At 40.9% G+C, this 12,071-nt stretch overlaps 1 protein-coding gene across 1 annotated transcript in view; it reads left to right on the plus strand.

Moving 5' to 3' along the window:
- APOB (apolipoprotein B) overlaps positions 1–12,071 on the plus strand; it is a 48,218-nt gene that overhangs the window by 14,712 nt on the left and 21,435 nt on the right. The window contains exons 9-20 of the mRNA XM_038396158.2: positions 1,314–1,533; positions 3,826–4,053; positions 4,243–4,360; positions 4,477–4,623; positions 5,965–6,176; positions 6,542–6,779; positions 7,362–7,538; positions 7,891–8,082; positions 9,143–9,310; positions 10,450–10,661; positions 11,423–11,605; positions 11,842–11,963. Coding sequence (XP_038252086.1) covers positions 1,314–1,533; positions 3,826–4,053; positions 4,243–4,360; positions 4,477–4,623; positions 5,965–6,176; positions 6,542–6,779; positions 7,362–7,538; positions 7,891–8,082; positions 9,143–9,310; positions 10,450–10,661; positions 11,423–11,605; positions 11,842–11,963 — 2,217 coding nt within the window. The remainder of the gene's footprint in view (positions 1–1,313; positions 1,534–3,825; positions 4,054–4,242; positions 4,361–4,476; positions 4,624–5,964; positions 6,177–6,541; positions 6,780–7,361; positions 7,539–7,890; positions 8,083–9,142; positions 9,311–10,449; positions 10,662–11,422; positions 11,606–11,841; positions 11,964–12,071) is intronic.

Genomic DNA, 12,071 nt, shown 5'->3' on the forward strand with positions numbered 1-12,071 from the left:
CTTGGGCGACTTCCTATCACCCCACTATGGTTCAAACTTTGAAGTCTGTGACAAGAAGGTGTGAAGGGGGTCAGCTCAGCACTGGGCACTTCCTCCTGGCTGTGCTTTGCACAGCAGTGCTCTCTATCTCTCTCAGGGTAGCAGCTGCCTTCTCCTGTGATTTGGCCCCCTGGCCAGGTCAGTCTCCAGTCTCTCGCCTGTCAGGGTAGACTACAGATAGCACAAGGGGAATTAACACTAAGAAATTGAGTTCATAGGAGAATGAGAAGGAAATGCCTCCCCCTCACGGTGCATCTGAAGCAGGTCCTTGTTCGTATCTAGGCTTGTTTGTCAGCCTGAGATAGAATTTTGAGTTTGATGTTTTGAAACTCATATCTTATACTAATATGTGTGAAGAAGAATGAACAAAGAGACTGTGTTGCATTTCCCACAACCAAATGGGGCTTTTAGTACAATGGGAAAAGATAAGGGATAAAGCTAAAGTGTTACTGGGCATGGTGGGGATGTAAATGATGAGCGCACACGTAAAGACTGCCTCAACTCCTTATCTCAAGGCAAAGTCAAGCAATCAATTAGAAGGGGCAATGGGGGTTGTGGGAGGAGGCATAAGAAACACTAAAAGCCGAACAAAGGCCTGGCCTTGGCCAGAGCACAACCTCACCGCTTACCCCTTCCGTGGGGTATAAAAGGGGTGGAACGAAGACCCCAACTCATGACCCTCGAAAACAAAACAGGACCAGAAGTTGTAAGGGGTGTGACTAGGGGTGTGCACTCCAGGTATATTTGGGCCTGCTAAGGAGGAGGAGGTGGGGAGGGAAATGGGGAATGGGGACACAGGGTAAAGGCTCTGTGGTGTCAGAGCTGGGAACGGAACACTGAGAAACAGACTCTGCCAGCGTGTAGAGCTATGGATATGATTGCTTGGAACTAACCCCAATAAAAATCGAATTGCCTGCACTTCAGACTTCTGATCTTCTGTTTTCTGTCTGCGTGACAAGAATCAGGGGAGAGGGTGAAGGGAAAGCCCTCTAACAGTCTTCCCTTCCCATAGGAAGTTGTTGTTGGGAGAGGTCCTGCCTTCCCTCAGCCCTTTCCTCAGGAGCTGCAAGTTGCAGGTCCACTCTCTCCCCTGGTCTTCCACCAGTGAGCTGTTCTGCTCCCTTTTAACTCCTTCTCCAGTCTGTTTGTGTCTTGCAAGTGTGGCAGGGCAGGGCTAGCTGAGCCCAGAGCAACTCCATAATCCCTGGTTGCCCAGTGTGGGGTTTGAGATCACAGTGCTTACAGAAAGAAATAATGCTTTTCCTGTTCGTTAGATAAACTGGAAAAGAAAAGTCTTTCCTTGGAAAGTGCTGATACCAAATCCCTCCGGCATGGGGACGCTGTGCTGAAGGTCCTCCAGGAACTGCAGAAGTTGTCAGCCTCCCAGCAGAACCAGCACAGAGCAAGTCTTTTTTACAAATTTGTAACTGGACTTAGAGGCTTACACAATGACACGCTAGGGTCTCTTGTACTGAAGATGATGGAGACATCAAGGTAATGTATAAAAAGTGTAGCTCTCGCATTGTATAAACACAATGCCTGGTAATGTGAACGCAAATTTAATTCCAGAGGTGATGTTCTCCTGTAAACAGTTTTAATCATAGCCTAAAGTAATATCTTAAAATGCTGTAATAGCTGGCGATTGGGAAAGACTGCTAAGAGTATGTGTGTTTGAGGGAGAGACACAGAAAGCTATTTAAAAGTTATTCCACAAACAAACAAGTCCAGTGCGGTAATAATTTTCTTCAACAGGTTTATTCTTGCCTTCCACAAGGTATTAATATTTTTCATTTTCTCATTACCTGTTATTTTGATATATATAAATCCTAGTATATTTCGGGGGGGAGTAGACTCCTAAGTGTAAACCATACAGCTCAGTATTATATGGGATCAAATCCAGAACTTGTACCAATTGTTCCTCAAACGGTCGTGTAATAAATGCTACATAATAAGCCTTTATCACAGACATCAGCAGTTCCCCTGGGACTCCTCCCCTCCCCCCACAGTCCCATGAACAGGTAAATTAGATTAGACTTTTAGGCTATTCAGGGAATAGATGTGTTAAAATACACTGATTACAAGCCCTGGCATGAGGTGCTACCACTACCAAATCTCCAGTTGCAGGGAGCAAATTTTTGGAGGTCCAGGCCTGGGCCACAAATTTACTGCTCCACCATTTCCCTCCTGGCTGCATTTTATTCCATTTACACATACACAGGAAAAAGCAGCCTCCGTTTAACTCAGAGGTGGGCAAACTATAACCTGCGGGCCACATCCAGCCCATGGGACCATCCTGCCCTGCCCTTGAGCTCCTGGCCAGGGAAGCTAGTCCCTGGTCCTTCCCCTGCTGTCTGTCCTCCCCCACAGCCACGCTGCCACACGGGCAGCACACAGTGTGGCAGGGCTGCGTGCTCCAGCAGGGCAGTGCGGCAGCTTGTCTAGCTCCAGCCAGGGGGCACAGCTGCCAGACATGCTGCTCTGAGCGGCATGGTAAGGGGGCTGGGGGGTTGGATAAAGAGCAGGGAGTCCCGGGGCAGCCAGGGGACAGGGAGCAGAGGGCGGTTGGATGGGGTGGTGGTTCTGCAGGGGGCAGGAGGCGGTCAGGGGACGGGGAACAGGGGGGCTTGGATAAGCATGGGGTCCTGGTGGGGGCCTGTTAGGGGGCGGGTGTGTGGATAAGGGTCAGGGGATGGGGAGTGGGGGGGTTGGATGGGCGTGGGGTCCCGGGGGGCCTGTCAGGGGGCGAGGGTGTGCATAGGGATCGGGGGACTGGGAGTAGGGGGGTTGGATGGGGGTAGGGTCCCAGGGGGCAGTTAAGGGTGTGAGGTCCTGGGAGGGGGCTGTTAGAGGACAAGGGGCAGGGAGGATTGGATGGGTTGGGGGTTCTGAGAGGGGAAGTCAGGGGTTGGGAAGTGGGAGGGGGCATATAGGGGTGGGGGCCAGGCTGTTTGGGGAGGCACAGCCTTCCTTCCCGGCCCTCAATACAGTTTTCGCAACCCCAATGTGGCCCTCAGGCCAAAAAGTTTGCCCACCCGTGTTTAACTCATTATATTACACTGTATCACTGAGGATTGTGATTGGTTTGTGGATGTGAGGAGGGCGAGATAGTTAGAGAGAGAAACATGTGACTACATGTCTTGGGTGTTCTGTGTTTGTACAGCACCTAGCACAATAGGTTACTGGTCCATGAATTGGGCTCCTAAGTGCTACAATAATAAAAATAATGAATAATAATAATAACAGTAATGTAATAAACCTTTTGTTGTCCATAGCTGGTTATGATATTAGCATAATTTGTAAAAATTATATGATTTTAACTGATTTTTAATGGCCATTTGTGTGATATATTTAGAGACACACAGCGATATATGTATATATCACTTACACTAGAACGCATACAAATCTAGACACAGACACAGAATACATAAATATAAAAGATATCGATGATACAGATAGGGATGGAGAAGGATACGCCTGAACCAAAACCCCAGTTCCAAACCCTCCTCTGGACTTTGTGGAAATTTGGATCTAGATTTGAACTTCAGGTTGTGGACTAGTCTCTACCTGACTGGAAAACTCTTACTCTGAGATACTCCAAATTTCACGAAGTTCTGATTTGAATTTCATGACTCCATAGAGACCTAAAAACATTTCTCAGTTGTAGAAAATATCTGTCTTCATTTGAATATAGTTGTAACACACTGGCTGGATGTTTCTTTCTAATATGCAACATGGACATATACTCAAGAACATTGGGCTAATGTCCATAATCTCTTTCCCTTTCAGTTCCATCACAGTGCAGGGTCTGATTCAGTGTGGTACCCCGGATTGCTTCGGTTCTATACTTCAGATAATAAGAACTGGAAATGTCGATCCTCTGGTGGCGGATGCAGTCACATACAGCCTTGGACTCCTGCCTTTTCCATGTACCAAAAGAATACGGGAAATTCTTAACATGGCCCAGTACCAGCAAAGTCGAGCTACTTTTTATGCTTTAAGCCATGCTGTTACCAAGTGAGTATATGTGCATATACGTGTGCAGGGAAAATGTTAGGACAAACTCTGACAGCAGACATTATTTGGAGATTTAATCATTCAGATTGCTATGTTTGTGCAAATTGACTTAGAAAAGGATTCCCTATACACACCTAAGTAAGGTGTTTCTAATGGTTTCTGGTTCATTTCTGTCTTCCCTTCCCATAGATTCTATGAAGACAAGAAAACGGTGACACAGGAAATAACGGATGTTGCAAATTTTATGGAGTCAATGATTGGCAATGAGTGCTCTGGGAATGACGAGTTAACCTACCTCACACTTAGGGTATTTTAATTTCCCTCTCTCTTTATATTAGCTATTATTTTAAAATCACAGCATGCAGTATAGCATTCTTATTGACTGGGGAAATATATTTATTGCCTTTTTTTCATAATTCACAGGCTATTGGAAACATGGGAAAGGCAATGGAGGTTGCTAATCCAAACCTGAAATCTGCTCTGAAGACATGTATCAAAAGTGAAGTTGCATCACTTTCTGTTCAGAAAGCAGCCATCCAGGCACTGAGAAGAATGACTATCACTGATGAGGTAAATCAGTCTTTAAGAATTTGTACAGTTCTAGCTCATCTCAGTTATATGCTTCAAGTTAATGATTAAACAAAGCAGGTTTTCTCCATCCATTAATATTTTATGCTATTTCCCCATTATCTATTCCCCTGCCCTTCTTTAGAACCCCTTCCTTGATTTTACTGGGTCTGATACTCCTCTCATAGCAGCTTTCTGCTGATATAACTCAATGGGCCAGATCTTTAGTTTGTGTAAATCAACATAGCTCCATTGTGTTGCACCTGCTTTACAAAGGTTTAATTACATGAGACGAGAATTGGATCTGTCCATAGCTATTGGATGGGGTCTTCAATGAAGTAATTACAATGACGATGTGGCCCAATGACTTCAAGAGAGTTACCTCTGATTTACCCAGGTTTAATTATAGTGAGAGGAGAAGAATCAAGCTCATTGCTTTTACTGGGTGGTTATTTGTTGTGGTAGTGTTGCCTAGTGGGTAATTCACTAGACAACCACCTGGGTTCTGTTCCTGGTTCTACCACTGGCCTTCTGGGTGACCTTGAGCAAGTCAGCCTCTCTGTGCCTCTTTTTCTCCATTTGTACAATGGGGATAATGATACTGACCTCCTTGGTGAAGTGCTTTGAGATCTATGGATGAAAAGCACAGTATAAGAGTTAGGTATTATTTGTATTTGCACTACAGCAGCATCAGAAGGTTTGGGGATGCATCGTGCTAAACACTTTACAGAAATGTAGAAAAAGCCTGTTCCAGCTCCAAAGAGCTTACAGCCTATAAGACAGGATCTTTTTTCATGTTTTAAATAGTTGTTAAGATGTTGTACATCACCCCAAATATTTCAGAGAATGTTTTTCTTGTGTACTGTGAAGGTGAAGTAATCAGAATTACTATGCAATATATATGAAATAAGTAGAGCTGTTTGGAAAATAATTTCCCAAAGAAAAATGTCAAGCAAAAAACCTTTTCAGTTTTCATCTAAAGTTTTCTTCAGAAGATTTTGGCCTTTTGTTGATAAAATAAAAACTAAAAATGTTTGGGTTTTCAACAAACAACAAGCAACAGTTTTCATTTTCAGTTGCCAGAAATCAAAATGAATTTCAGTTTTGACAAAAGCAGATTTTGTTCATGAAAATTTCCATCAAAACAAAGTTTTAATGATTTTTTTTACCAATCCTAGAAATAAGGGGATTCCCTGCTCTATAACTCCAATAAAGTTGCAACAAGGTTACACGGGTGTGATTTAAGGAAATAATTTGACTCAACATGTTCCAATCAGAGACTTGGCAATATCATCTGCTAGCCAGATTATCAGTGCGCTAATGTACCTTTCATTGTTGGTACAGGACCGTGCTGTGCTTCTTAAAGCTTTCCAAAATGCCGATGCTCCAGTTGACAAACGTCTGGCAGCTTATCTCATGCTGATGAAAGGCCCTTCCGCATCTGATCTCAACAAGATCACTAGAGCGCTCCTAAGGGACAAAAGTGAACAAGTGAAAAGCTTTGTCGCTACCCACATTGCCAACATCTTGGACTCTGAGGAAGTAGGCATCGACGAGTAAGTACAATTAAATTGTACATTGTTAATGTAGAAACAAAGTTATAACCCTAACTGGAATTCAGATGATCCTGTTCTGTGCTTTTTTCCAAAGACTAATCATGAACTGAAATAGCCTTATTAAAACAATTTTAAGTCAGAGGGCCAGATAATCAGCGGGTGTAAATCAGTGGCTTCAATACAGATATGCCAGCTTACACCCACTGAGGTTCTGGCTCTTATCCTTGCTTTTACTACATGAACAAGTACAGAGCATTCACTAAGTACAATCAAGACACATGGCAGAAGAAATCATTATTGTTTGAAGGCTAACTGATTTCTGAATGTTTACCAACTGTATTCCAATTAATTTCCTTTTTTCTTAGTCTTAAAAACAAAGTACAAGAAGCTCTTAAAGGATCTCAGATTCCAGCAGCCAATGACTTCAGAAAGTTTCTCTCAAATTATCAGATTTCCAAACGTATTTCTCTGCCCGGGCATGATCCTGTCTCAGCCAAAGTAGAAGGAAATCTGATCTTCGATCCAAACACCTACATTCCTAAAGAAACCATGCTAAAAACTACTCTGCAGTTGTATGGACTTAGCCCAATGGATATCTTTGAGGTACAACAGATGTCAAATCCTTACACTGTTACTCAGTTTTTACATATTTTCTTTCTGTTTGCTTATACTGACTTGCAGTGACTAAAATATTTTTATTTTACAGCACCAAGATCCTGATCTAAACCCCACTGATGTCAAAAGGAGACCTAACATTGACTTCAGTGGGCTTTGGATCGGACTGGTCCTTTCTTGGCACCCATTACCATCGTGTCTGGGAGCATTTCAGGCTCAGGCTGAGTCATTCAAGATCTCATTAGGCGTAAAATTCTCCCCTGTGCAACAGCCCCACTTGAAGTGCATTGTCACACTAATGTCACACTTCAGCACTCATATTGCGGTTTAGGAGGGATTTAAGCAATTCATAGGTCTTGTGCTGATGCTTTGCATGGGGGTGAATTTCACCCAAAGAGAGATCAAATGCTCTGCTCCCCAGCTGCATGCATGTACCTTCTCTATAGCTTTCTGTAATTGCAGTGTACATTTTAAAATGTACCATTTGTTCACCAGAGAGTCTCTTTGCTGTAAAGCTCCCTAGAAGCAGGGAATCTGTCTCAGTCATTACATTGTTTTGGTGTGTTTCAGATTGGCATGGACGGGAAGAGTTTTGAGCCAACACTAGAAGCATTGTTTGGGCAAAAAGGGTTCTTTCCTGACAGTGCCAGTAAGGCTTTGTACTGGGTTGACGGCAGAGTTCCAGAGCATGTCTCCAAGGTGCTCTTTGACTATTTTGGTTACTCCACGAATGACAGACAGGATCAGGTATACTTTCAGACTGTTCTTTGGACAGTGTTTTATTAATATTATCACACGCATAAATCTGTGTGCAGTACTTTCCGGCATGTGTAATGTATTGCATATCTGGAGCCTTGCCCTCTCGTGGTTAACTTACAGAAGATAAAATCTCTAGTTACACCTAATTAAAGGTGATTTTCCTTTATGGCATTTCATAGAATCCTTTGTTTTAGGAACCAAAGTTCCTGAGTTCTGTCTCCAATAAGGCTATGTTTGCAGATCAGCTGGCAGCCATTATGTAATTGTACTAGGTGTATCAAATCCTCAGACTTGTTACAAGAGGATCTGATTTTGTGGTACTTTTTTGTTGAATTCTCAGGATGTGATGAAAGGAATAATGCTGAACTTTGAAAAATTGATAAAAGAAATGGGAAACAAAGAAGTTCCTGAAGCTAGGGCCTACCTCCGAATCCTGGGAGAAGAACTTGGGTACATGAAACTCAACGATTTCAAGCTAATGGGAAATGTGATTTTAAAGAGCATTAAAACTCTGCAGGCCATTCCAGAAAAGGTATGTTTCTAAAGTGCAGAAAGTAAAACCTAATGTGAAATATTTTCTATCAGATATTTTTATATTTATCTTCCAAATAAAGCAGATATTTGAATGGAGTACTAGTCACTTAAAAAGAAAATTATTTAAAATGTAATGTCAAAATTTAGCCAAAAAAAGACAAACACTCTATCCCCAAAGTTATTTAGGTGCCTAAATCCCATTGGAACAAATCCATCTAATTGTGCATCTCGACAACAGAAGAATGTGAGATTCACAACAATGTCTTCAATATCATGATTATCTCTGTATCTTTATTCCATTTGATTTCACATGCTGTGGATCCAATCCAACAATGAGATCCATGCAGAGTCCCAGAGAAGCCAGTAGGAGTCTGCTGAGACACAAGTATTCATCTATTGACTCCAAAGGATCCCATTGCAGGATTGAGACCAATGTGGAAGTAATCCCTAAAATCTTAATTCTTGTCTATGGCTATTTTGCTAAAGTGTTAATTATGGAGGTAGAATGTACAGGAAATTTTTTTAATGTTTTATAATATTAAAAAGGAAAGAAAATGTATTGCACTTTAGGGATATTGGATGAAATCCTGACCCCACTGAAGTCAGTGGGAGGTTTACCGTTGACTTCAGTGATGCTAGGATTTCACCCTTCTACCTAATCTGATCCGCCTAGGTACTTATATTACACCTATCACCATGTAATCAGGTGGTCACTATTGTTTCCTCAGATTTAGGTGAAGAAATTATTGTATTAATTTTTCTTAAAAGCCAGATTTTGATAAATGTTCTTTGCAAATGTTTTTATTTGTGCCTCATAAAGTAATATTTTTGTGCAGTCTTGATCTCTGTACATATAAGAATTATAGTCTTAGATTATGTGATTATGATTAAAGGATATTTTTAAAAGGTCCTTTATACCTCATCCTAGGATTCATTTTAATGTTACATTAAAGTAATGTTACATTAAGTAACATTAAGTAATGTTACATTAAGTAAAGTTACATTAAAGCCTACATTAAGGTACTTCATTATTCAGTGTTTCCTTATTTCATTCACAGATTGTGCAGGCCATCTCAAAAGGTACAGAGGGTGACTTATTTGTTCACTATATCTTTATGGATAATGAATTTGAGCTCCCAACTGGAGCAGGATTGCAGCTCCAAGTTGCTTTGTCTGGAATTGCAACTCCTGGAGCGAAGGCTGGGGTGAAGATTCAACCAAAGAATGTGAGTCTTAACTCCTGTCATGATATTACATTCCCCTAACAAGTGTGCCATCTCCTTTGGGAAAAAACAGAGATATCAGCAGGTTGTCAAAGACAATACAAATATTCCAGAAACAAGATTAAATTATTAATTACAAAGCTTCCAGGTTGTCATTGGGTGAGGGCATACTAAAATAATAAATTGAAACAAAACAAATATTAAAATATGCCTGGGGTTTATATATCTATCTAAGATTATTCATCCAAGTTAACCCAAGTTACCAAGCTACTTCTCTGAAATCCTGAGTCACCAGAAATAGGTTTGAAACAAAAATGTCCAATCCAAACACCTCTGAAATGTGGGGTTGTAAATTTTTGAATCTGCATCCAGATTTGCATCTGGCCCCTATTTTGGTTATCAGCCAAATAAAAACCTTGCGCCTGAGTGATCTCATACATTGGGAAAGTTTAGATAGATCTTTGGACCCATTCCTATTTGTCAAACCTTTTACTCACTGGAGCTTAGTATAATCCTCCCACTGTAGAAAAGTCTCTTCTGACTGGATTTAAATTGCATGAGGCTCTCCAAACAGCCATTTTTTATTCAAAGTCTCTCTGCAGTGGGAACAGCTTCAACAAAAAGCAAGTTCACTGTCCCTGAGTTTATCTCCCCCATATTTGCTTCCCCACAATATCACTTCCCTTTTCCTTCAGATTCTATAGTGTGTTTTAGGGCCTGGTCTACACTGGTGGTGGGGGGCGGATCGATCTAAGTTATGCAACTTCAGCTTCGTGAATAACGTAGCTGAAGTCAACGTACTTAGACCTACTCACCGTGGTGTCTTCACTGCGGTGAGTCGACTGCTGACACTCCCCCGTCGACTCTGCCTGCATCTCTCATGGTGGTGGAGTATAGGAATCAACGGGAGAGTGCTCGGGGGTCAATCTAGACGTGATAAATTGACCCCTGCTGGATCGATCGCTGCCCGCTGATCCAGTGAGTAGTATAGACATACCCTTAGGGACCAAACTTTACTGAATAACAACATAATTTGATAAATTAACCTACCAATATCTAGATATTACTCTTACACTGATATTATCAGAACTAAATGATGTTCTTTGGGGAATTAAATATATCATTTTCTCTTTGCCCCATAGATGCAAGCAGACCTGGTCCTTAAACCCTCGATGGCAATTGAGTTTATAACTCATGTGGGAGTAAACATCCCGGCATTTGCTAGAAGTGGCGTGCAGATGATCTCCAACATATACCATGAGTCTGGAATTGAAGCCCGGGTTGGTTTGAGAGCCGGACAATTAAAACTCAGCATTCCTGCTCCAAAGACCCCTACCAAGCTCTTCAGTTTCAGGTATTTGGATCAATATTCTTAATATTGGCTCTTTCAAGATTGCATCCTCCTTTCCTTCTTGCTTTTTTGCTTCTGAATGATAAATATTGTACTGGATTTTATTTTGATGGTGCTTGGCTTTTTTTGTTTTGGATTTCTTTCTTTATTTGTTTGTTTTTTGCTATTCTGGAAAATGACTGCTACTGTAAAGCTAGAATAACTTCCTTCTCGGTGTAACATAGTAGTCAGAGCAGACTAGAGATTGGGAATAAGGTCTGAAAGATTCCTGAATTTGTTACTCACTTTCATAATATTTGCCAAGACACATAACCTGTTTATGCCTCAATTTCCCCTTTTATAAAATGCTGGTAATAACAATACATATCTATGTGGTGGGGTGATAATTAATTATCATAATCACTTTGAGATTCTAAGATGAAAGGATCTGTATGCATGCAGGTTATTTATTATATAATAATTATTAATAAATAATTTTATCATTTTCTCACTACTTGCTATTTCCAAAACCCTGTATTCATAGAATCATAGAATATCAGGGTTGGAAGGGACCTCAGGAGGTCATCTAGTCCAACCCCCTGCTCAAAACAGGACGAATACCAACTAAATCATCCCAGCCAGGGCTTTCTTAAGCTTGTAATAGGTATATTTTTTCAGAAGGTTTTCACTTGAAAACTAATCTCATAAATAAATAGGATTTATCAAATAACAGTAATATTTAGATACATGTCTTGAGAATAACTAGGCTTATTTTTCTTTTCCAGTAACACTTTACATTTGGTCTCTCCAACCAAAACTGAAGTGATTCCACCTCTGATTGAGAACAGAGAGTCATGGACATCTTGCAAACCTTTCTTCGTTGGTCTAAATTACTGTACTAAAGTAGCTTACTCTAATGCCAGCTACACAGATGCAGCACCATACTACCCACTGACTGGAGAAACTAGGTCAGTCATGTCATCCTTGACTGTATCTATTTTTTGTCTATCCCACAAAAGTCAACCGTCCCTCTTATGGCTGCAGTACATATTGCTTTTTTTTCCATGTACTTTAATAAAAGACAGGCAGGATCAACTCAGAAACAAGATGGATGGGAATTGAGGTGATTTTTACATTTTGCTATACTAATTGGATTTGTTAGTTACTAATATAGATGACCTTTTTCCCATTATGAATTCTCTAGGATTGAAATTGAAATACAGCCTACAGGACAAGTACAGGAATACTCTGCAAATGCTAACTATGAGCTACAGAGAGAGGAAAATGGCCTGATAGACACTTTGAAATTTACCACTGAGGCAAAAGGTAAAAATCTAAAGAACAATCAGACTTAGCTCATCTTTGAATTATGACATTGCCATTAAGAAAACTCAGATTAACAAAATTAGCATTGCTATTTACAACATATAATAC

This window comes from Dermochelys coriacea, chromosome 3 (assembly GCF_009764565.3).
Source record: "Dermochelys coriacea isolate rDerCor1 chromosome 3, rDerCor1.pri.v4, whole genome shotgun sequence".
Taxonomy (NCBI): domain Eukaryota; kingdom Metazoa; phylum Chordata; order Testudines; family Dermochelyidae; genus Dermochelys; species Dermochelys coriacea.